At 48.2% G+C, this 25332-nt stretch overlaps 2 protein-coding genes across 2 annotated transcripts in view; one reads left to right on the forward strand and one right to left on the reverse strand.

Moving 5' to 3' along the window:
- Positions 1 to 25332, forward strand: part of ARHGEF6 (Rac/Cdc42 guanine nucleotide exchange factor 6) — a 373875-nt gene that overhangs the window by 115277 nt on the left and 233266 nt on the right. The gene's annotated exons all lie outside the window — the stretch shown is intronic.
- Positions 6424 to 24880, reverse strand: LOC308468124 (pinopsin-like). Its single transcript, XM_080990107.1, has 5 exons — positions 23417 to 24880; positions 17287 to 17618; positions 16084 to 16320; positions 8717 to 9955; positions 6424 to 7276 (listed from the first exon to the last, which is right to left on the reverse strand). The coding sequence occupies exons 1-4, from the start codon at positions 23793 to 23795 to the stop codon at positions 9797 to 9799; spliced, it is 1107 nt and encodes a 368-aa protein (XP_080846233.1). The 5' UTR covers positions 23796 to 24880; the 3' UTR covers positions 6424 to 7276; positions 8717 to 9796.

The raw sequence follows: 25332 nt of genomic DNA on the forward strand, positions 1-25332 counted from the left end.
ACCTGACTGTATCACACCCACAAGTTTCTTAGGTTTCCTAAGAGTTTTTAAAAAGTGTAGATTCTCAGAAGGATTGAACAGACCAGAAGTGTGCAGATTCCTATGTACTATACATGTACCATCCATCTATAGATGTGAGTAATCTTAAAAACCATTTAGACAAAGGTGGGGAAAGATATTCAGCCCTAGGGCCACATTCCATTCTGGGCAACCTTCCAAGGGCCACATGCCATTGGTGAGCGGAGCCGGAGGCAAAAGTGGGCGGAACAGCAAGCGTAAATTTTACCTCCATACCATAGGCTAGTTTCTACATACACTCACACAACCCTCACTATCTTCCATCAAGCCAAGCAACCAATGTTGAAGAACACATTTCAGCCAGGCAAAGCATTCAGGTGTGAAGCCAGGGAGATGTATGGCCTACAGAGAGTTTTGAGGGCCGGCTAGAGATGCCCTCAAACCCCTGGACCTAAGGTTACCTACTCCTGTTTTAGACCCCATCACCCTGATCCAACAATCTATGGAGCTCCACGAACGTTCACAGAACAAGCTCCACCCAAGCTGAGGCTTCCTCATTCACTTCCATTGCTGAGGTCAGTACGACTCATGGACACAAATGGGAAATCGGCAACCTGGATGCTTGCTGACCTAGTTATGGGACTTTTTCTGCTGATGAGTAGATTGCAAAACAGATACGCTGGTGGCGCAGCGGCTTTTGCGTTCTACGGAAATACTTATCAGCTTCCCGGGTGTTTATGACAAATGCTCACAGGCTTTGCTGTTGCTTGACAAGGAGCAAAGGCTGAGGAAAGGATGTGGTTGTCGGGTAGGCAACTTTTCTTCACTTGGTGTTGCTTGGCTACTTCAAGCAAGAGCTGCTAGTCCCACTGGTGCTTTTCACACCCACGGAGAAGCAGCCGGGCCACGTGCCGCTACAGTGCATTTTACTAGGAGTTGCAGCTACAATTTTAACTCCCAAACTACATGCCAGGAATGGCACAAAGTAGCAAACAACTAACACAGCGTGAGAAAAAACAAAAAACAGTAGATGAGCACCCAAAGCGCCCATCCACAGATAAGGCCTTTTGCATCTCTGCATGATGCTTCGTTTTGACTTTGCCTCTTTCCACTCAGTTTTCTTTGCATCAGAGGCATCATCTTGCACCCAAGACTGGGGGGCTGGCATGTGGCATGTGTGTGTGACATCATGTGTGAGGTAATGCGTGCAACACCTGTGTGACGTCACATCGAGAGGAAGCCAAGCACAGAGCCCAGCATGGAGTGGCTTCCTCTCTCATACTGAGGAGGAGCCAGCCACTGAACTGCACTGTGCTCAGCTTGGCGATGGGTCTCCTCTAGCCCCTTGAAGAGGCCTAGCCCTGTGCCAGCAGGTTTTAAGGGAACCCAAGACACCTCCGGCGCTAAGAGTTGATGCACCTGCTCTGGACAGAGTGCATTTGCCCCAATCAGCTCCTTTATTTGCTCCTGGTGCAGAGACACAGCATTATTAACCCCCCCCCAAAAGAGATTGGCTCTTCCCAATCCAGTGTTGGCTACTTGTATATATCCATGCCCCCATTAAATCTGCAGCCACACCTTTGTAGTATACATCACTCTGACTTGTCCTTCTTCCGACTGGGTTCTTCTGGGCAGAGTTACTCTATGTCTCTGCACCAGCTGATTCACTGTGGGTGCCCCCAGACTGGCAGTGTTTTGCAGGAAGGATTAATTGGATTAAAGTGCTCTGTCCCCCAGCACAAAAAGAAAAGCATAAGGGGCCCTCCAGACATCCTTTTTATGGTGGATTCAAGAAAATATGGTCTCATGATGCTACTGAGGTGGCCACATGCGATCCTGCTTTTATTACTTGGGTTGATCTACACACAGCAAAAAAACCCTCTATAAATAAATCATAAATTAAAAATCATTATAACAAAAGGGGGAGAAACACTATGGAAAATGGCTTTCCCCCCTCTCAGCTGAGTCCACAGTTTATGCTTGCAAGGGTTTCAGGACAATCATACTGCTTCATTTCCAATTGGTGCACATTCTGGAACTTCCTGCTGCCGCTTCGCCGTGAGTTTGTGGGGAGGGCTCTTCCCCCTGCAAGCCCACTTCACCGGCCAGGGGGCAGGGCCCACACTCACCACCGCCACAACTTTCAGGACACTGGTGCCGCTGCAGCAAATGTTTAAAATGTTTTTATATATTTTAAAGTGTTTTAAAGGTGTTTTTACTTTTTACTTTGTCGTACCACCATAAATGGTGGTTTTTATTCATGTATTTTTATTTTGTTTTGTTTTATTTTGGGTTGGGGTGGGATGGTTGTTGAGTGGGGTGGGGATTGGTTTTGTTTTGGTGTAATTGTTTTTTGTTTGTTTGCTTGCTTTTATATTTTGTAAATGGAGGCGAGTATGAGGCTTGGGATTCCTACTGTGGAGGGGCGAGGGAGGTATGGCGGTGGGGGCAGATGTCATAGGCGAAGGGGATCGAGATACGGATATGCTCGTACCCCTTCCAATCTGCGCCCCATCCCGAGAGACGAGGGTAGGGTGAGCAAGGATTACTCACCTCCTTCACTGGTGTTGTGCAATGCCAGGTCTATAGGCAACAAAACCGCCACTCTGCGAGATTTCTTCACCTTGCAGGGGGTCAACCTGGCTTGTGTGACGGAGACCTGGGTGCGCGAAGGGGAAACTGTTACCTTACGAGAGATGTTGCCCCCGGGTTTTTCCGTCCTCCACCAGTCGCGGACTGTGGGCCGGGGGGGAGGGGTGGCATTATTAATCCGGGAAGATTGTTCTTTCAGGGCTCTACCATCGCCATCGATCCCTGGCATTGAATGTGTTGGCCTAGTGTGGGGCTCCGAGGTGAGCTTGGCTGTCTGGCTGGTGTACCGGCCACCTAGCGCACCAGCAGCCACCCTGTCAGGCCTGCTGGAGGCGGTGGCCGGCTGGGCCTTGGAGTTCCCTAACCTATTGGTATTGGGGGACTTCAACATCCATGCTGATGCCACTCCCTCCTCACAGGCTCTGGACCTGGTGTCTTCCATGGCGACACTAGGGCTCTCCCAGTTTGTTTCGGGCCCCACACATCAAGCAGGCCACACGCTGGATTTGATCTTTGGCGTCGGTATAGATGTGATCATGTTTCCTTCGATGAAGGTGACATGGTCTGATCACTACGCTCTGAAAGCCAGGATTGACGTTCCACCCCCACCCTGCTTAGGTGGCAAGCCGATTTGGGCTCGCCCGCAGAGGCTGATGGACCCTGATAGATTCCGTCAAGCCTTCCGGAACCTTGCTCCCCCTGGCGACTCATTGACTGAGCTTGTTGAGGGCTGGAATACCCAGCTCCTGGCAGCCATCGATGAGATCGCACCTAAGTGCCCTCTGCGACCCCGCAGAAACCGGGCTCCCTGGTTTACCAAGGAGCTCCGGAAAATGAAGCGGGACCTCAGACGGCTAGAGCGAGTATGGCGGGGTGCCCGTGACGGAGCTTCAAGAACATCTTATAGGGTTTTATGAAAACCTACGAGATGGCAGTGAAGGCCGCTAAGAAGTCCTACTTCTCGGCCTCCATTGCATCCACTAGCTCTCACCTGGTGCAATTATTTAGTATAATTCAGTCTTTAACGTCCCTCGAAGGACAGCCAAATTTAAATAACAATTTGACACACAGCTGTGAGGCATTTGCAAGCTTTTTTGCGGAGAAGGTCCTGTTGCTCCGCCATGACCTCCCTGCCAATTTGGATACAATAAAGGAACTGGAGGCCCCTCGACTGTCCTCGGGTCCAGTATTGGACCACTTTGACCGGATATCCCCAGCCGATGTGGACAGACTCCTCCGAGCTGGAAAGCCCACCACCTGTCCTCTAGACCGGTGCCCGTCCTGGCTGATTAGAGCGTGTCCAGTCGAGGTGCGGGGCCCCCTAGGGGATATCATCAATTTGTCCCTTGGCACCGGGACATTCCAAGGGGAACTGAAGAAGGCAGTGGTGCGCCCGCTCTTAAGGAAAACATCATTAGATCCCTTACCGCCCGGTTTCGAATCTTCCATTCCTGGGTAAGGTGATTGAGAGAGCGGTTGCTGAACAGCTTGGTGGGTTTCTGGATGAAACATTGGCTCTGGATCCATTCCAATCCGGCTTCCGCGCTGGTCATGGGACCAAGACGGCTCTGGTCGCCCTAACAGATGATCTCCGCAGGCAGCTGGATCGAGGCGGGTCGGGGCTGCTGATTCTTCTAGACCTGTCAGCAGCCTTCAACATGGTCGATCACAAACCCCTGGACCACCGCCTTGCCGACGTGGGGATCCAGGGCACAGTCCTTCAATGGCTGCGCTCGTTTCTCTCTGGTCGGGGACAGAGGGTGGCGCTTGGGGGAGAATTGTCATCGCGCCACTCCTTGGTGTGTGGAGTGCCTCAGGGTGTAATTCTCTCCCCGATGCTTTTTAACATCTTTATGCGCCCCCTCGCCCAGCTTGTCCGGAGTTTTGGGCTGGGTTGTCATCAGTATGCCGATGACACCCAACTCTATCTGTTGATGGATGGCCATCCTGACTCGGCCCCAGACACACTGACCAGATATCTGGAAGCTGTGGCTGGATGGTTACGTGGGAGCCGGTTGAAGTTAAATCCTTCGAAGACAGAGGTCCTCTGGCTGGGACGGGATGATATGGGATTGAGGGGGCAACTCCCATCTCTTGCGGGGGTGCAATTAGTGCCAGCACCGTCCGTTAAGAGTTTGGGTGTAATCTTTGATACCTCCCTCTCCATGGAGGCGCAGATTGCAGCTATAACAAAGGTGGCATTTTTTCATCTCCGCCAAGCTAAGCAGTTGGCTCCTTACCTCTCTCGCCCTGACCTAGCCACTGTGATCCACACGACGGTCACCTCCAGACTGGATTATTGTAACTCGCTCTACGTGTGGCTGCCCTTGAGACTGACCCAGAAACTCCAGCGGGTGCAGAATGCCGTGGCGAGACTCCTTACAGGGTCTTCGCTGCGAGATCACATTCATCCGGTGCTATACCAGCTGCACTGGCTCCCGGTGGAGTACAGGATCAGGTTTAAGGTGCTGGTTTTAACCTTCAAAGCCCTATACGGCCTAGGACCCTCGTACCTACGGGACCGCCTCTCCTGGTATGCCCCACAGAGGAACTTACGGTCTTCAAATAAAAACATCTTGAAGGTCCCAGGCCACTGAGAGGTTAGGCTGGCCTCAACTAGAGCCAGGGCTTTTTCGGCTGCGGCTCCAACCTGGTGGAACGCTCTGTCACAAGAGACAAGGGCCCTGCAGGACTTGACGTCTTTCCGCAGGGCCTGCAAGACAGAGCTGTTCCACCAGGCCTTTGGTCAGAGCGCAGCCTGACTCCCTCCTTTGGCAATCTTTACAGAACTTTAGTTTATGGTTGCCATCAATTTTGATTTTAATTAATTTTTATAATGTTTTTATAATGTTGCACTGTTTTAGTGTTGTTAGCCGCCCTGAGCCTGGCTTCGGCTGGGGAGGGCGGGATATAAATAAAATTTTTATTATTATTATTATTATTATTATTATTATTATTATTATTATTCCTGATGAAATTCTGTAACCTTTAATACCACAACTGTCCCAAGCTTTATTTTTTGCCCCACTTCTGTTGCACGATACCATGTCCCCTGGGCAACAATAATATGATGGCATCAAGGAACAGAATATATCCATGACTAATGTACTGTTATTGTGTGATGTACTATTGTTTTTCCAAATACACCCACCATAGAACTCCAGTCTGGAGGCCCCATGGACTTTTTGCAGTTAGAAAGTGATGGGGAAGTGCAATGAAAAGTGTGGGGTGAACAAATGATATGTGAGAAGACTACAAACAATCTACAAGCAAATCAATATGAATGCTCATCATTGCATAACCTCCCTGCGAACAAATCAGAATAAAAGCTCAGTAAAGACTGGGTGCAGTCTAACGTGCAGATAAACCTTGTGCAAGCAGATCAGAACAAAGGCTCATCTGAAGGGGCCCTAAGTTACTCGTTTTTTCAGAGATGCTCCATGATTATCCAGTTTTAAACTCAGAAGAGACTCTGGAGGTATTGTAGTATATCCCTCCCACCCCACCCACACTGCTCAGTACAGGATTTTTCTCAATCCAGGCCCATAACAATCTCTCTTCACTTCCCAGATAATTGGGGCAATTTGTTGCAGCACTCAGCAGCCTGTTTTATACAATTTTATTGACAAATCCAGCAAAACAAGTTGAATAGTAGAATGGACTACATTTCTTTGAACTGCAAGTGTGCAAGTGTTGGGAGTGGGGAATTGTACTTCTGAATGAAATTGTAATAAAGTGTACCATAATCACATGTGGAATAAGCTCAGATCAGCCATGTCTAGGTCTAGCAAAACAGAGCCAGAGACAAGTCAATCAGCAAGATCCTTATTTTTTAATCTTAAACATGACAAAGAGGCACACAGATCCTCTATAACAACCAGCAAATGAAAACTGTTATGTACTGAAGTTCTCACCCGGGGCCAGCAGGGGGATACTGTAGATAGTTATGCAAATGAAGGATCAAAAGTGACGTTCAGTGATTGGATAGTTTGTATGCAAATGAAGGATCGAAAGTGACGTTCAGTGATTGGATAGTTTTAGAAAGTTGCTACAGTAACGTTATACTGAAGCTCTATATAAGCAGGCTGACTGAGCCCTTCAGTCAGTTCTGTTCTGGCCTCTGAATAAACAAGAGCTGTTTGAAGAATCACTGTGTCGTCTGATATGTTCACCCACAACTTAACAAAAATGGAGTGCTTGTACTTGGGAGGACTCTGAAACCAAGATACTGAGTCATGGGGCTCTAGCTGCAACACAAAAAGATGGCTTATGTCCCATCAAAGCAATGTTCCATTTATTTATCTTATTTATTTCAGGGGTGGGGGATGCATGACCTTCTGCGGGCCACAGAAGCAGGTAAGACAAGTGGTTATTGGGAGAGGGTGTGTTCTATGGTGGTGTCCCAGTTGTGATGGTCATTTATTTGTTTTTTTGTTTAATTAAATTTGTTTACCGCCCTTTATCCAAAGATCACAGGGCAGTTCACAACATAGACACAGAAAATGAGAACACAAAATACGAATAAAACAAACACAAACCAATAACCCCCGTCTGACAGACACATGTAAAAGGCCAGAGAATGTTAATCAGCCAAAGGCATGGTTGAAGAGAAACATTTTCACCTGGTGCCTAAAGATAATGTAGTGGACATGCTAGGGGAGCCTGCCTGGGGAGAGAGTTCCACAAATGTGGAGCCACCACAGGAAATACCTATTCTCGTGTTGCCATCCTCCAGACCTCTCATGGAGGAGGCACTTGAAAAAGGACCTAAAATAATGATCACAGGGTCTGGGACAATTCATATGGTAAGATTTATTATCCTATTACATTTCTACGCTGCTCAGGAATTCAAGGTGGTGTACATGATTCTCCCCACCTCTGCAATTTTATTCTTGCAACAACCCTTTGAGAGAGATTGGGATAAGACTGGCCTGAGGTTACCCAATGAGCTTCAGGACAGAGGCAAGATATGAACTCTGAATTTCCCTAGGCCTGGTCTGACACACTATCCCAGAGCTTCCTCAATCTAGTGCTATCCAGGTGTTTTGGACTGCAAGTCCTATCAGCTGTAGCATCCCAAAATAGCTCAGTTTGTTAAAGCGTGGTGCTGATAACAACAAGGCTGCAGACAGCTGCACAGGGTTTTACTAGATGATCCTCCATGATTCAAGATTCAAGATGGAGAAACATATTGGAAGAACCAGCCTGACAAATGGCAGCCACACCCACTAGCGGAGGAAGAGGAGTGCAAGGGGATCGCACCACCCCTGGCAGTGCGATCCTGGTGGGGTGCCATTGCGGCTGCCCCCCACCCACGCTGGGTGCCACACCCCCACAGGCGGCGTGCCACACCCCCGGGACGTGCGCCAGCCCCGCTCCCACCTGCTCTCTGTCCCCCGCCAGAGCATGAAGCTCCACCACCGGCCACATCACACTGACACAAGTAGGCATCAGGTGGAGATTCCGTTGCTCTTCCAGCCTGTTTACATCTCTTTCGTTTCCCTCTTTCATTGGGTTGGAGTGCTATGTTTTTAGTGATCTCGTGTCACTTGACAATAGTTTCAGGCTCATTTTCTGCTGACAGTGGGTTCTGCATTGATCTTTTCTTTTTTAAGCCTCTCGCTGGTTGGATTTGCATTTCTTGACTTCTATTTCTGAACCACCTAGGAGACAGGGTGAGTTGGGTGGAATTATGAGCCAGGAATCGTTCCCGTCTCATGATCCCAGGTGAGACTAGGGACTCTAGTTCGGAAGGGGAAATGGCACACAGAGTGCATCCCAGAAGCACATCCACAATATGAGCATGTGGCACCAGAGCTCTTCTGGCTCACAGATGAAGCAGTGCCAATCTCTGATTTGGAGGACTCCATCATCACAGAGCCTCCTTGCAGTGAAGGTGGAGCTTGCAACTGGGATATACCTACCACCATAGGGCTCCGTCTGAGGGCTTGTCCATGCTCAAACTTGTCCCATGCCTAGACAGCATGGGTCTGAGAGGTTTCTGCTTGTCCCATGCTTTCTAGCCACAGGTTTGAGCAGTTTTTCTGTTTGCCCCACTGCTTTTCCTGGGACAACCGACTCTTCATTGCTGAATCAGAACAAACACTAATCTGCAGAAAACCCAATTGATGTTTACTCCAATTCAGTGGTAAAGAGGAGGAAAGCAGCGGGAAAAGCGTAAGTTTGGATGAGCTCTGGCTGTCGCTGAAGCAACACCTGAGCTCTTCTCGGTGCCTTGCGTAGCTGTCGGCCTAAGCTCTGCACAAGGCCTGGCCCGAGGACATTGCTTGCATCATACCAGGAAGTATACAAACGCCAAGACAGATTGAGAGAGGAGGCACAGGTAGCAGGTAGTATCTCTCAATAGTTAGGCCCCTCTCTGCCTGAGATCCTGAACAGTTATTCTCAGTTTGGGTTGACGGTAACTGGGCTGCATCAGCCTTTCCACAAACTGGTGCCTTCCAGATGCTATGGACTAAAAGTCCCATCGTCCTTGGCTAGGGCTGATGGGGACTGTAGTCAAAAGAATACTGAGGATGCCTAGCCTACAAAGGCCAACAGTATAAGGTAGTTTCTAATGCTCATGGCATTAGAAGTCACTAATGGCCATGGAGGAAGTCACTTGCAGAGCCCAGAAGGTGACAACAAAACCTTTTGAGTTTGTGGTCCATGATCTCCATTTGATTTGGAGGCACCAATAAATCTCCTTGCCAAGGGTGGGAGAGAGCCTAGTTACGCCTCTGATCTTGGGGGAAGCCACAACATTTAAACTGCAATAAAGCTGGCATAAAGTTGTAGTAGTGTGGACAGGCATCTGACTGGAACTGGCTGGCAGAGAGAGGCAGCAATGAGTCACCTGCTCTCCTGTGCAAAACCTAAAAAGCTGACAGCATCTTCTGATTTCTTTTCCATACAGCAGAGTTCACGCTTCGTCACTCTGGTGCTACACTCCAGCAACAAGCAGGGTAGCATTGGGCATTTCTAGAGAGAAGGTCCTCCACTCACCTCTAACTGCTCTCAAAGTTTTGAGCAAGCACGTGTGACTTTGGATCAGTCTGGAAGTCTAGGTGCAAGTCATCAAATGGGCATGAGGCTGAAGATGCCAGAACAAGCCTCTTCAAGCCAGGACTCATAGTGAAACCACAGGAGTTTTCTGCTTCCTTGTAGGAGGGAGCCCAGCATCCCTTTAGTTTGGCCTTTCATCTGTTTGCATGCAGGACAAATGGATGTCCAACGTTCCACCAGCTGCATTGTTGAAATCCTGGCTTGCTTTTGAATTCAAAGTAGTTTGCAGTTGCTTTGGTGGAGGCCCGCATTTTATGAGAAGGATGAAACACTTGTAAAACTGGAGGCGGGGGAAGGAAACCAAACAAAATGTGAAATTCAGCATGCAAGCAAAAACAAACAAGCTCACTGCAGTTAACTTGTGCAGATCTTTTTAGCTATCACATTCAATCCTCAATTTAGTTTCTTGCTTTGGATTCTCAAAGCAAGCAGCAGGCTTGTGCTTTCCTTACTTCCCTAGGCAGAATAATCTGTTTTGTATCAAGCTTATTTATGGCAGTGAAGCCTCCCCTACTAGCTAATTGAGCACCAAATGAGGCAACGGAAGTCCTGGGGTTGGATCATCAGTGCCTTTACACTCTTGCAAAAAGAAAATAAAAGCTGGGGGCATTTGGATCAGCAGTGCAATGTGGGGGGGGGGCATTTTACGCCACACCTACATTACCCCTGTTCTTCACTGCTCCCCAAAGTTACTATAAGTCTCCAAGAAGAAAATATGTAAGCATGTGTAATAAATATAGGGGTTGCTCATGCGTAAGTTGCCGCCACTCCTGGCTAGGTTGCCTTGTTAAACCTTTTCTGTCTGGACAGCCCTTCACTTCGTGGCTGTTCAGTCGCTAGCAGTATCCGTCAGTGGGCGTTTCTTAAACCTTTTCCAGCATAAAAGCTGTTTGACCCCAAGTCTCCTCCTATTCTCCCTGCGCGGATGTCTTCTGCGCAGGGAGGGTGTGGGTAGCGGAGGACCCGTGCTCTCCTCGCTGGTCTCCGGCGAGGAGTCCTGGAGCCCCCTCGCCGATTCCCCCATCTGCCCCCCTTTATCCCTGGTGTTACGCTGATTTCCTTCCCCAGCTGGTGAGCTGCCTCTCTCCCTGCTGGGCCCTTCTCCAGCATCGCTTGAGAGCCTAGCCTCCGCCTCTGGCTCCGATGTCAGTTCCCTGACAGCATGATACTGATTTCTTTTTTCCTCATGGGCAGGGGGACCAACAGGAGTTTGGGGAGGAGAGGCAGGCTTGAAACAGCAAAGGGACCTTAGTCTTGCTCCAGTTCATTTTCTCCCAAGTTGCTCTTTGCAAACGTTTAAAGAGACAGAGGTTTAATCTCAGATCCCACCGTCTTTCCCAATTCCGACCCTCGCCTAGCACAATGCTGCCGAAATGTCTGCAAACATCTCCATGACTTTGGGAGATCTGTCAGCAAAAGCAAACATTCACAGCCCAGCTTTCATGAGAAAAGGTACTTGTGCTAAGACCAAAACTTCACCTAGGGAAGGCTAGGGTTGGGACAGGCTAAGGACTAAAAAGCAACTGGGAAGCAGTTATAAAAAGCAAGGAGCCTAAGGGTCAGAAAACCAAAGGTTGTTGGCAGCTCAACCAAAGCAACAGAGGGGAAGGGCTGTGGTAGAGCACCTGCTTTGCATGCAGAAGGACCCAGGTTAAATCCTCGGCATCTCCAAGGTAAGGCTGGGTGAGGCTCCTGCCTGAAACTCTGGAAAGCCTCTGCAGACAATGTTGAGCTAGGTGGACAAATGGTTTGACTAAGCATAAGCCAGCTTCTGGTGTTTGTTCCAACTCTAACATCCTAGGATTCTAAGGGTCGGGTGCAGAGATCAACCAGATAAAGACCCCAATGGAGCTCCTGTGCTTTCAAGAACGGCATAGAAGGGAGAATCCCACCAGCTTTTGCTCCTATGGTCACGGCAGGATTGTGGCATAAGGGACCAAGAGGTGGTCGGCTGAATTTCAGGTGCTGCTTGGAAATAACTAGCCAACTAGCTTTGATTGCAGGCATGCTGGCTCCTCCTATGACCAGGTAGAAGGAGGAGGAGGAGGAGGACCTCCAGGAGGAGCGGATCACAGTTGCTAGGGGAACGACTAGCCTCTCCCTGAGTCCAGTTTGCACCTCTTTCGATTGGCCCAGGCAGCTTGCTGTTCACCCACTCAGTCTTTCCCTAACCCTGCAGCAGCAAGCAGCTGGTGTGGGCTGCACATGCCTCACTTCCTGCTCCTTGATTATGACTGACAGCTCGGTGAACGGGGGGTGCAGCTCTATTTGGTCAAGCACCTCCTTGGATGCTGCAAACAACCAATCTGTGGCATTAGACAAAGGCCCCATCTGCATTATATATACAGCAGAATCACAGCACTTGCACCCCAAAGAATCATGGGAACTGTAGTTTGTAAAGCAAGTTTGTTGTTGTTTAGTTGTTTAGTCGTGTCCAACTCTTCGTGACCCCCTGGACCAGAGTATGCCAGGCACTCCTGTCTTCCACTGCCTCCCGCAGCTTGGTCAGACTCATGCTGGTCAAACTCATGTCCAACCATCTCGTCCTCTGTCGTCCCCTTCTCCTTGTGCCCTCCATCTTTCCCAACATCAGAGTCTTTTCCAGGGAGTCTTCTCTTCTCATGAGGTGGCCACAGTATTGGAGCCTCAGCTTCAGGATCTGTCCTTCCAGTGAGCACTCAGGGCTGATTTCCTTAAGAATGGAGAGGTTTGATCTTCTTGCAGTCCATGGGACTCTCAAGAGTCTCCTCCATCACCAGAATTCAAAAGCATCAATTCTTCGGCGATCAGCCTTCTTTATGGTCCAGCTCTCACTTCCATACATCACTACTGGGAAAACCATGGCTTAACTATACGGACCTTTGTCGGCAAGGTGATGTCTCTGCTTTTTAAGCAAGTTAGGAGACTCCTATTCCACTCAGAGAGCTACGGTTCCCAGCGTTCTCTGCAAAGAGGGATGGATTGTTAAAGCACGCTGGGAATCATAGAGTTCTGAATACCTACCAGCAATCAGCACCCTTTGCAAACTGCAGTTCCCAGGATTCTCTGGGGGAAGACATGGCTGTTTAAAGCTGCTTTTGTTGTACATAATGCCGATCAGCTCCTTCACACAGGCTGTTTGTCCTCCTGTCTTTCATACATCAAGTGATAAACAGGTGGGAAAACCAGTCCCATTTCCCCTGAGGCAGCTTGAATAGCCAGCCCACCCCTTCATGTGAGGCTCTCAATGGCCCTCAGCTCTATGGAGAGCACCATTGGCAGAGCATGAGACTCTTAATCTCTGGGTTGTGAGTTTAGGTTCCTGCACTGAAGGGGGTTGGACAAAATGACCCTCGTGTTCCCTTCCAATTCTACAGTTCTATGATTCTATGAAAACACTGACTGGGTCACAGCAGCAAGCATCCTAGCTCAGTATACTATCGCTAACAGCAGGCAGATTCCAGGGGCTTCTGAAGAAACCATAGTTGCTTGCTGCCACCTTGTGGCCACCAATGGCAATGCTGACATTTATGCCTAGTTTCTAATTTACCAGTAGGGGGAATTCCTTGGCTCCTCAGATGTTGCTAGACTCCAAATCCTTCCATTCCCGACCAGTGGCCTTGCTGCCTGGGGCCAGTGGGTGTTGGAGCCCAAAAACACCTGGTGTGCCACAGGACCCTAATCCCTGATCTGCTTTAACTGGCAGTGCTCCTGCAAGAGCCCAGGCTGAGAAGGGTTTGTTCCCATCTGATTGATCCTTTTTAAACTGGAGATGCCTGGAGTGAACTTGTGAGTTTCCCCATACAAAGCATGTGCTCCACCACAAACTTATCTCCAGAAACCCAGTTCAGCTGTAAGCACCACCTGTCCCCAAACCAAAGTCTGGGTTTTGCAAGCTGGTGGTATGTTCTAATATGCACCATTCTCTCTTCTTCCCAATCACACACAAATTCTCCCTCCCTTTTATGGTTCACTAGAATCAGCTGGGGTTAACATGAACCAAGGTTAGTCTAAACCAGGGTTTGCTGAGCCAGCTTCAAACCATGGTTACAAATTATAGTTTGTGTGGGAACTCTAGCTGGCACCAGCTAGAGCTTAGCCCTGATGTGGAGCAAGGAACATGCAGTTCTGTGGTGAATCACTAAACTCAGCATCATGGGCTCAAGAGTACTGCCCCAGCAAGGGAATAGCAAAAAACCCACACATACCCCTTTGGACTTTTGCAGCCCTAGTTACAGTCTGCAAAAGCAGAGAGGGAATTCCAGTTTTCTCCAGGGCTAGAATTTGAAGTTGAAGCCTGTGGGGTAGGGGCACAGAACTCACCAGTGCCCCTCCCAGCTCCTTACTGCTGCCAGCTACCCCCCCCCTTCTATTGAATTCTATTATAATTCAAAGCAGCAACATGAAGCGGGGTGGGGATGTTACTAATCATCAAATGCAAAACAAAACATGCCCCTCCCTCACTGATGAACCCACTTGGGCACAAGTCTGAGCCAGATCACAGGAGCCTGGGAAGCTGCCTTATACAGGGTATTCGTCCACCAAGCTCAATAATGTCTTCACCAGGGGTCAGCAAACTTTTTCAGCAGGGGGCTGGTCCACTGTCCCTCAGACCTTGGGGGGGGCGGACTATATTTTGAAAAAATAAATAAATGAACGAATTCCTATGTCCCACAAATAACCCAGAGATGCATCTGAAATAAAAGCACACATTCTACTCATGTAAAAACATGCTGATTCCCGGACCGTCCGCAGGCCGGATTGAGAAGGCGATTGGGCCAGATCCAGCCCGTGGGCCTTAGGTTGCCTACCCATGGTCTACACTGACTGGAAGTGGCTTCCCAGAGTTTCATGCTGGGGACTGAATTGGGGTTTTCTGCATGGAAAGCAGGTGTTCTGCCACTGTGCTCTGGCCCTAGTAGATCTCCCTGGATGCTCTCTCATGAAAGCCCCACTAAAATGAGCCAGGGCTGCACCAGCAGTCTCTCACTGCCTCCCTTCCAAGGAGCCCTGCCAGGCATTCTTGGGGAGTTTTCGGAGGCCATTGCTGATTCCTGCCCTGGACTCCTTCTTCATTTTCCCCACCACCCTGACTCTTTCAGCAGCACCAGTTTTCTGGATCTGGCTGCTCTTACTGATTTCCCACAGAGCACCCAACCTAGCGCCACACCAGAGCGTCGTGGGGAACAGAAAGGGTGGCTCTACCCAGGGACTCAGCACTGCTCCGAGAATCTCCGCCAAAGTCAAGTAAGCCTGCCAAGGCCTGCTACGCCTGGATGGCGTCAATCCTGAAACTGACCCTGGGGCTCAAGCAGGAAAACTTCCAGGCATCCAGGATAGCTGTGCTCTCCAACTGCTGATGGGGGCTGTATGCCTATGAATATCAGCTCCACATTCAGAAAGCTAATAAACTTCCATGGGCACCACAAAATACTCATTTTGCAGAAGAAAACTGGCAATACTAAGACCCATCGCCCCATAGCTTAGTCGGTAGAGCAGGAGACTCTTAATTTCAGGGTTGTGGGTTCAAGTCCAAGGTTGGGCAAAAGACTCCTGCACTGCAGGGGGTTGGACTAGATGACCCTTGTGACCTTTTAGGGCAACTTGTTGGCTGCTGTGAGAACAAGATGGTCCTTTGGTCTGATCCAGCAGCCAGACTTATGATTCAATGGTCTGGTTCAGAGGTAACCTTTCTCAATCTCCAAATCCCTAACTGCACCTAAGAACAGGAAGCGTGAGAAACACCCTTGCAGCTATTTAAAAAAGGAGGCGCAGATTTTATCTGTAGAACGAGCCACATGCTAAGTTGCCCGTTTTGCCATTAGCAGGTCACAAAAATGCTCACAGCTAAAGCTTCTCAAACAGTCCTTTGATGCTTTTTCTGCACATGCTTTTTCAAGCCCTTTCCCAAATCATCCCGGCTGTTGAAATATTTTGGTTCAAAACAGAGCAGAATAACAATAGTGCTAAAATTGTACACTACACACACACACACACACACACAGCCGCAAGCAGCGCTGCAGCAGCAACCTGCCAAGTCATGAGCAGCAGGTGAGAGTTGGTGATTTAAAGCTTAAACATACCTTGGGGGAAAGATGATGGGGAGAGGCGGGTGGATTTGCAGAGCCAGGCAGCACAATGCATTGTTGTTGAGCACAATTATAATACTGTATGTCAGTCAATGAGAAACTGTGTTTGTAGCAGCAAATGGATGCACAGCAGAAGTTAGAAAAGGGAGAGCAGAGGGAGAGGTTAGGATACTGGAAGCCAATGGTTGTACCCAATGCCTATGCCAAACCTCTTACATCTGCAGTCAATAAAGTTGCAGCCTGATTTGACCCAAAATAATGCTGTGCTGCCTGGTTATTCTCCATGATCTGCTCCACCGGGCTCTTCTGATGTTCCCATGATATGCTATCATGTTCTTACCTGCTTGTTCAAGAGGACGTAAAGGATGGGGTTCACAAACGTGCTAGTCTTGGCCAGAATGGATGGGATAATGCTCACTGAGGGGCTGATTGTTCCGGGCTGGCCAAATGTCGCAATCAGGGAGACAATTCCATATGGCATCCAGCAGAGGAGGTAACAGGTGACCATTGACACAACCATGAACAGGACGTGGTGTTCTCTTTTCTGAACAGATGTCAGGTGGAATCTACAGACCTGCTAAAATATGAGAGAGGGGACATTTTCATAGAGTTTCTTCCCCATTGCACTCTGTACCACCTTACCCAAGCGCAGGTCATTCCCCAAATCATTTTTTTGCACTAGCTCCTTTAAGTCTTTAGAACAACATTCTGAAACCTGGGGCCGTCTGTGTGGTTCAGGAGATGTCCCAGTAGCAAAGGTATTTATTAAAAAGCAGCTCCTTCAGTTTCCTCTGACAGCTTCCTGGGTGTGCAAGAACATAAGAGCCACCAGTGGCCCACTGAGTTGGGCATCCTGAGGCCCATTATGGGACGCCCACAAGCAGGATCTGAGCAGAAGAATATGTTCAAAGCCTGGCATTGCCTTTGCTATTTATATAAGGAGAATATATCACACTGCTTCCCATGTTACCCTTGCTGTTAATCTGCTTCTATTCACAAAAATCATTTCTGGAGGCTCTGCTCTTTCTTTAAAAAAAAAGTCAATGACAGTAATTGTCTCATTGTCCCTGTGATTTTTCTGAAGTCGCAGTATGCAACTTTCGGCTCTTACACAACTGCCAGCTGTTAGAATTCACAACTACCTCTCAATCCCTGGGAGCTTAAAAATGCCGCTGTGATTCAACCATTCATAAGCTTACACCAGAAGTAAATGTTCTTCTCTCTTGAAGTAGGATTCTATAAATAAGGGGAGGGAGACATTTTGTGCAAGTTGCACAATCCTCTGTGGGAGCCCTTCTGATTTTTCTGTTTCCCCTAAATCGCTGGCCTCCCTGTTCTAGCCATTTAACTCTGAAGCATGTTTCATAAGGAATTGCTCTCAGAGGTGAAGATGGAAGAGCTCCTAGACACAGCTCCAAACAAGAGTCACACCTGCCTCTCCTAACAAATCCAAGCTAACAACCTCAGGCCAGCAACGTGACATGTGCGCACACACGACTGCACCACCACATTCTGTCAAAGAGGTTAGGGGGCTTTGGTTTACCTTTCTAATCGTCTGCAGGATTTTCCCATAGCAGTAGATCATCGTCAGGAGGGGCAAGACAAGGCAGAAGATGAAGAGGCAGATGATGTAGGAGAAGTTGCTGGGAGACTTGGCATGCCAAGAGACAGAGCAGGTCGTGCCGGGCCCTTCGGGGCCATAGCTGCTCCAGCCAAAAAGAGGCGGCAAGGTCCAGAACAAAGAGTAGATCCAGGACCCAATGATGCAAAGCCAGGACTTGGTGTAACTGGACACAGCCGGATTGGCCTGCCTCTGCCGGACCGTGGCATAGCGTTCGTAGGAGAGGATGGAAAGAGACACAAGGGAAACGATGCCTGCAAGAGAGAGAGCGGCCCAGAGTTAAAAGATCAAAGATCTGCTTTTCGAATGCTGGAATGTAAACCTGTGACATTGGAAGACAGATGATATCCAGCTGAGGAGGAGGAGGAGGAGGAGGAAGAAGAAGAAGAAGAAGAAGAAGAAGAAGAAGAAGAAGAAGAAGAAGGAGGAGGAGGAGGAGGAGGAGGAGGAGGAGGAGGAGGAGGAGGAGGAGAAGAAGAATTTGGATTTGATATCCCGCTTTATCACTACCTGAAGGAGTCTCAAAGCGGCTAACAATCTTCTTTCCCTTCCTCCCCCACAACAAACACACTGTGAGGTGAGTGGGGCTGAGAGACTTCAGAGAAGTGTGACTAGCCCAAGGTCACCCAGCAGCTGCATGAGGAGGAGCGGAGACGCGAACCCGGTTCACCAGATTACGAGTCTACCTCTCTTAACCACTACCCCACACTGACTCAATACCTCTCCCTGCTATGTACTAAACCATAACCTGCAATTGTCACCAGAGGTCCTTCTCCATGTGCCCCTTCCAAGGGGGGGGGGGTCTGGAGGGGGGGAAGCACAAGGAAGGGGCCTTTTAGTGGTGGTTCCTTGTTTGCGGGATGCTCTCCCCAAGGAGGTTTGCCAGGCACCATCATTACTTACCATTATGCACCAGGAAGAAAAAAAACATTTCTCTGCGGTGCTAAACAGTTGGTCCCTTACCTCTCTCGCCCTGATCTTGTCACTGTGATCCATGCGACGGTCACCTCCAGGCTTGATTATTGTAACTCACTCTATGTGGGGCTGCCCTTGAAGCTGACTGAGAAACTCCAGCAGGTGCAGAATGCCGTGGCGAGACTCCTTACGCGGTCTTCACCGCGGGATCACATTCATCCAGTGCTATACCAGCTGCCCTGGCTCCCGGTGGAGTACAGGGTCAAGTTTAAGGTGCTGGTTTTAACTTTTAAAGCTCTATACGGCCTAGGACCCTCATACCTTACGGTCTGCAAATAATAACACCTTGGAGATCCTGGGCCCCTAGTCTGGCCTCAACCAGGGCCAGGGCCTTTTCGGCCTTGGCCCCGGTCTGGTGGAACGCTCTGCCACAAGAGATCAGGGCCCTGAGGGATTTGACATCTTTCCGCAGGGCCTGCAAGACAGCCTTTGGTCAGGGCTCAGCCTGACTCCCCTTTTCTTTTAGTATAAGAACTAATATGAAAGAGGCCTCCCAGCATTCTCACAGGCCCATATAAGATCAGCGTAAACAGTTGGGCCAATGAGCACTTACTGTTCCCAACCCTAACCCTGCGGAAAGCCATCTAATTAAACTTTAATTTGATTTTGACCTGTTTTTAAGAGGTAATTTAAGTATTGTCTGATTTTCTACCAATGTTATATACCTGATGTTAGCCGCCCTGAGCCCAACGTCGGCCGGGGAGGGCAGAATATAAATAAAAGTTTGTTATATTATTTATTATTCATTTCTGCCAAGCCTTTGGCTTTTAACATTTTGGGTGGGGTGGGATGTTTTCGTCTTGCCTTTTAAAACTTTGGGTGAGTTTTAGCTTTTTCTCTGGGTTTTGTTTTTTTAATGCAGGCTTTAATGTATGTGTCATTCGTTTATTGCCGTAAGTTGCTTGCAGTTAAATTTGTCCATAAAGTGACTAGTAAGTTTAATGGATAATAATAATTATATCAATCATGCTGGGGGGGGGGGGAGTTTTGCAAGCAGGCAAAGCTGATCTTAATAACATTGTGCCTAGAGCCCTGCTCTGTGACATAAAGTGAACAGGCATTCTGTTTTCTTGCCAGCTGATGGCTCCTAAATATTTAACACACCCCACTGGTGAAGGTCTGAAGGGGAAAGAGCTTGACAGCTGGGATGAAGTTTTGCAGTTAGCTAAACGAAAAGCAGCCTTGTACAGTTGCAAGAACCACACATGCTGGGTTTTTTGGGGGGGGGGGTGACTGACATTTCCTCAGGACCAGTGCTATGATCAGGCAAACTAGGCAGCCAGATGGGGTATAGAGCTCAAACAGGTGCAGAACTGACCTTTGAAGGGCACAGTTTTATACAGATTAGTTCTTGTAATATATTATAAATTTATTATGATATTTTACTTTTATTTTATATTTTGATTTTAGGTAAAATGCATTATACATTAGAATTGTTTTTTAAATGTATACTTAAAATAGGGAGTTGATTGGAAGTTATGTTCACAAACACACACACATACAAAGTGAAAATCACTTAATTTTAAATCTTACGGTCACATCATAATCTTTGTTTGAAAAGGTATTCATTTTTCTAGTGAGCTATGTCTGATTAATAAAGTAAAACCATCTGGACTGGAGCAAATTGCTGTTTGCTCCGATTGAGCACTAAAGAGTGGTTTTCCCTGGGGGAAAAGCAATGGGACAACAGGAAGTGTGGATAAGGCACAGGTGGTGCTGTATTCTAAACCACTGAGCCTCTTGGGTTTGCCATTCAGAAGGTCGGCGGTTCAAATCCCCACAATGGAGTGAGCTCCCGTTGCTTGGTCCCAGCTTCTGCCAACCTAGCAGTTTGAAAGCACACCAGTGCAAATAGATAAATAGGTACCACTCAGGCGGGAAGATAAACTGCGTTTCCGTGTGCTCTGACTTCCGTCAGTGTTCCATTGTGCCAGATGCAGTTTAGTCCTGCTGGCCACATGTCCTGGAAAGATGTCTGCAGACAAATGCCATTTCCCTCAGCCTGAAAGCAAGATGAGTGCCACAACCCCATAGTTGCTTTTGCCCGGACTTAACAATCTAGGGGTCCTTTACCTTTTTTTAATGTTTCAGTTAATCTAAGGATCCTTCTCACATTTCCAGTGTCAAAGCTCAAACGGATAAAAACTTGGCAACTATATCAATTGAACATGCCCAAGCATCCTTACTTGACCTGAAGGTGACAAAATTTGCAAAGGAAAAGTCACACAAAGTGAGATTTTGATGTGCCTGAAATGGAAACTTTTAAGAGACTTAAATTTTGATGTCAAAATTCACAAGATTATTCAAGATGATTTGCATGTTGAAACATTTTCTTTTGTATTTGAAATAATCAATAATTATTATTGTATGATGTACTCTTGCAATTTAAAATAAATTTAGCAGTTTCAAGTTTTGTGCACTTCAGTTTTTCTACAAGACACCTGTTTCTGAAAATTGAATTTAGCAATTGGGGCTGGAGAATGCAAGTACAGTGGTACCTCGGGTTAAGTACTTAATTCATTCCGGAGGTCCGTACTTAACCTGAAACTGTTCTTAATCTGAAGCACCACTTTAGTTAATGGGGCCTCCTGCTGCCACCGCGCCGCCAGAACACGATTTCTGTTCTCATCCTAAAGCAAAGTTCTTAACCCGAGGTAATATTTCTGGGTTAGCGGAGTCTGTAACCTGAAGCGTCTGTAACCTGAGGTACCACTGTAGTTAGCCTAGCCTAGGATGCAAAATAGGCTGGCACCAGCCCTACATATATTTAAAGGCCAGAACTAGTTGCCGTCCTCTTCACCCATGCTGGCTTCTCCTGCTTGTTTGCAAATTGGCATCATAAAAACATAGAAAATAACCTTCTCACAAGGAAAAAAGCCAGACTCTGTGATCTTTGGGAAGTTTGTTTCCTGTTTCCTGATTTCAGAGCTGGTAGATCTCATCTTGCATCTATCCCTCAATAAAGGCTAGGTCTTGCCTTTATGGTTCTCTGCATCTTCATACACAAAATTCCTTTGTGAGACATGTGTTGAAAGGTAGCCAGTCCCTGCAAAGAGGAAAGAGTGCATGCAGGAGAAGTCATGCTTCTGATTGAAGCAGATGGACTGTGACACATCCCAGCTAGAGATTAACTGTGTCACATACGGATAATATCATGAACAATGGATGAGCTACAGAGGTACAGATGCCCAGGAGATTAGTGCAGAATCAGGCTGCACATTGATGCTTTATCCTACCACCCTGCTGGCATCAAAAATGATAGCCATATTTGAAAGAAGCTGGAATTTTAGGGGCAGTTAATACATTTGCAGAGATGCCCCTAGCAGCTCAGAGATCAACCACTGAGCTCAACTCATGGCAGGTCCAGAGGTGTTTTCTATTTTCAGGTTGCACAATTAAAGTTGATTTCATTCTTGTGCAACAAACTTGTTTCCTCCTGAAAACTGGACTTTTGCAGTAGAGAAAGTGATGCGGAAACGCTCTTGAAAGTGTGCTTGCCATCTAATTTCCCCACACAGAAATAAGAAACAGCAATGTGTAAATTGCTGGTTTCATCTAACCTCCCCTCAAGCATTCTGCAAACAAATCAGGATGAATGCAGGTCATCTGGAACCAAACCAAGATGTGTTACTGCCCAAGGTGAGGCAGACAAAGGTAGCCCCGCCCCCTGCCCAAAGTTAAGCCACAGGGCAGGCAAAGGTATTTTGGCACTTGAGACAGAAAATTGTACAGATGTCTCTCCCTAGGAGTACAAATGCAATGGTAGTAAATAAAACTACTAAGAATTAGCTGCCCTTTCATGACACCCAAAATCACCCCACCCCACTCAACCTAACGGTAGGGCTGGCCTGGGCTTTCAGATCCACCACCCTGCCAGACCCCCAGATTCTGACACCTTTTGACCTTAAAGATAGTGGCTGTTTATGGTCATTTCACACATTGCATCTTTAGATGTACACCCCCAAAAATGTGACCTGTGAATGCAGCAAATGCATGTTTGGAAAGACAGAAAGGTCAAGGTCCCAGGACACACATGGTGGGTGGGCATATTGAAGGTTTAGGTCTGGTCAGTACACAGAATGGAGACTGTCTAGGGTGGAATCTAGGCACATATAAAAAATGCTATGAAAACGTTAAAAAAAAAGTTTAAAAAAGAGATTGAATTGGTCAAAAGCTCGCCATCGCCATCTAGTGTAACGTTTGTATAATGCACTTAAAACGTTTGCAGCTGTATGGCTGAGTCCTAAGATTCCTGAATGGCTTGAAAGTGCATGAACAGTTTTGAAAGTCTGGAGGTGTTGCAGAGTAAAATTGCCAACGGTCTTGGTACAGCGGACAAAGTCACCCAAGGGCTTGGAATAACTATTTGCCTTTCTCCACGACCAGCAAAGCAACAGTAAATTATACAAATAATAGTTTTTAAATGCAGCATAAATTGGGCAAAATAAGAGAAGCAATTATGAAAACTTGCATCACTCATACAATTTGCTAAATTTGGGGGGCCAGAAATGAAAAGTCAGATCTACCCCATACATTTAAAGCACTCTTTAACAGCAATGGTTTTCCCCAAGGAACTGGTAGTTAAAGGGTGCTGGCCTCACAGAGTGACGATTCCTATCATGCTTAACAAGTCCCCAGGATTCTCCATGACTGTTCTGGAGCACTTTACTGGTGTGAATGGGACCAAGCCCAGCACATAGCTTTCGTCAAGGCTGGGTCAACTCTATGGCTTTCTCTGGTGTGGTCTCCACATAGCCAGGGTGCTGTAACAGCTGGCATATTGGACTATGGGAGACCAGGGTCTGAATCCCAGCTCAGCCATGAATCACACTGGCACTGGGTGACCTTTGGCCAGTCTATCTGCCCACCTCATAGGGAAGGAGATCTTTAGAACTGTGGAGGAGAAAGGTGGTTGTTAAATCTAATAAATTAATACATAAATGAACTGGAGCTTCAGAAATTTCGATGTTTAAAACCACGCAGGAACTTTGGGTACCCTAAAGGCAAACCCCTCTTGCTTTCCCAAATATTCCACGCGCCTCCTCCCCCAAACCAGAGCCTTGCTCTAAAAACCTACCGAAGAGGGAGTTGGCGAAGCCGTACCACTTGCAGCCGGCCTTGCCTAGGAGCCAACGGCCGCGCACGCTGGAAGCGAAGCTGAAAGGGGTCCCGAAGACGCAGACCAGGAGGTCGCTGAGGCTGATGTTGAGCAGGATCAGGTTGATGGGCGTCCGGATGGCCTGGAACTTGACGAAGATCAGCATCACCAGGAGGTTGCTGAGGCTGCCCAGGAGCAAGATGACGCCCAGGCACACAGCCACCGTCAGATGTCCCGTCCGTCCCAGGCTCCCAGCAGGAGAGGCTAGCAGCTGGCTGTCGAAACTCAAGTTACCGGCGCTTCCCGCCGCGCTCTGGTTGGAAAGGTTGAGGCTCCGGTCGCCCAGCGCCAAGAGCATGACAGCAGCGCAGCGCCTTGACGCTGCTCCAAGCCTTCGGGGTGCGGATTTGGCAGAAATTGTCAGGGCACCTCGCGACTTAGGACAGCCTAACACTCGAGCAGCACAGTTCCCAGAGAGGCGTGTGGGCAGCAGCTGGCTCTGCCCTAACCTTCCCGGAGCACCTTCTCCAATCAAGCCCTCAAGTACACGTATTCGCGCAGCAGTGCACCCTGCCTTGAGCCGGAGACACAGGGAAGAGTTGAAGGAGCGCACCTTTCAAGGGTTGCCCCTCCTGCCTCGCCACGATTTTCTAATGCGAAGTAATGCTGCGCAAAGTTGTGCCCTGTCCTAGTGGTGCCAGCGCACGCACGGGGATCCCTGTGCCTTTACACTTATGAAGACACGCGAGGAGACCAGAGGCCGGCATGAGCCCTCGTTTTGTTTATGGCACAACGCCCCCCCCCCCCGCCTCACGCAACCGCCTTTAACAAAGCCCTACCCCTTGGAGGGCCAGAGGGACCGTTCTTGTGCCTGCAAAGGGGAACCAAAGACAACGACCCCCACCCTTACCCGGCAAGGCAGTGCAGAAAGCAAGCCTTGCGCGGAGAGAGCTCTGCCTCCCGCGCCCCTCTCCCCGCGCCTTTCCAATATAGCAGGAAGTCTAGACTCTAGACTATCTTTCCCTGTAAGGAAGAGCGGGAGTCCTGCGCGCTTTCGGCACGGCTGTTACGCAGCGGATCACCAAACAAAGCGGCTTTGGCGCGGCAGGTTTTATACATTTCCTCCGGCTCAGTCAAAAGCAGCGGCGGGACAATGAAGGGATGGGAACTCCCTTCCAGGAGAGAGAGACTGCTCCACCTGCTCCGCCGTAGTTGAGTGGTCCGAACCACGCCTCCTTTTTACTTTCGCTTCGCCACCTTTGCGAGCGGAAACAGGAAGGGTCTTCAACATCGGGTGGAGCAAATAGAGGGAAGGACCAACCCCCCCCCCCCACACACACATTCCACTTTTCATAATACTAGAGCTCGAGGCTGTCCAGTGACAGCAGACAATTCCAGATCGGTAAAAGGAAAAGACCTCTAGCCGCACAACGAAGACGTGGATGTAAGGAGCATTATTTGCCAGGAAATACGGCGAAGGTTTTTTTTTTATAAATCACGCTGTTTAATGCGTTTAGAATTACTCTGATAACTATTGTTGTGTTTGAAAACTGTTTTTGAAATGCAGATTTGACTGGAACATGCGCCCAGAATGAAGGAAGAAGGCTGGAGAAGATGCGAGAAAGGTGTCAGCGCGTGCTGCCTTGGGAGAGACGTGTAGCTTTGATGTATGAAATCTAATGCTTCTAGATGCCTTACTCACTTTTTCGTTATTTCTCTATGAGACAAATATTTTACAGATCCCACAGCTGGGTCAGATACTTATTGCTGGGGGGTGGTGATATTGTGAGCTTGGGTTGGGGACTAGATCCCCCATAATCATTACATTATGTGAAATGTTAAGAGTTTGACCAAATTCATGAGGGACTGATCTACGAAGTGAAAGTACTGGGAGC

This window comes from Podarcis pityusensis, assembly GCF_964106645.2.
Source record: "Podarcis pityusensis genome assembly, chromosome: Z".
NCBI lineage: Eukaryota > Metazoa > Chordata > Lepidosauria > Squamata > Lacertidae > Podarcis > Podarcis pityusensis.

Coding starts and splice junctions, on each gene's coding strand:
- LOC308468124 (XM_080990107.1), bottom strand. CDS start 23,795: ATGCTCTTGGCGCTGGGCGACCGGAGCCTCAACCTTTCCAACCAGAGC. Junction 16,321..17,286: donor TCCTGCAGACGATTAGAAAG/GTAAACCAAAGC, acceptor CTCATATTTTAG/CAGGTCTGTAGATTCCACCT. Junction 9,956..16,083: donor ACGTCCTCTTGAACAAGCAG/GTAAGAACATGA, acceptor CCCCGCCTCCAG/TTTTACAAGTGTTTCATCCT.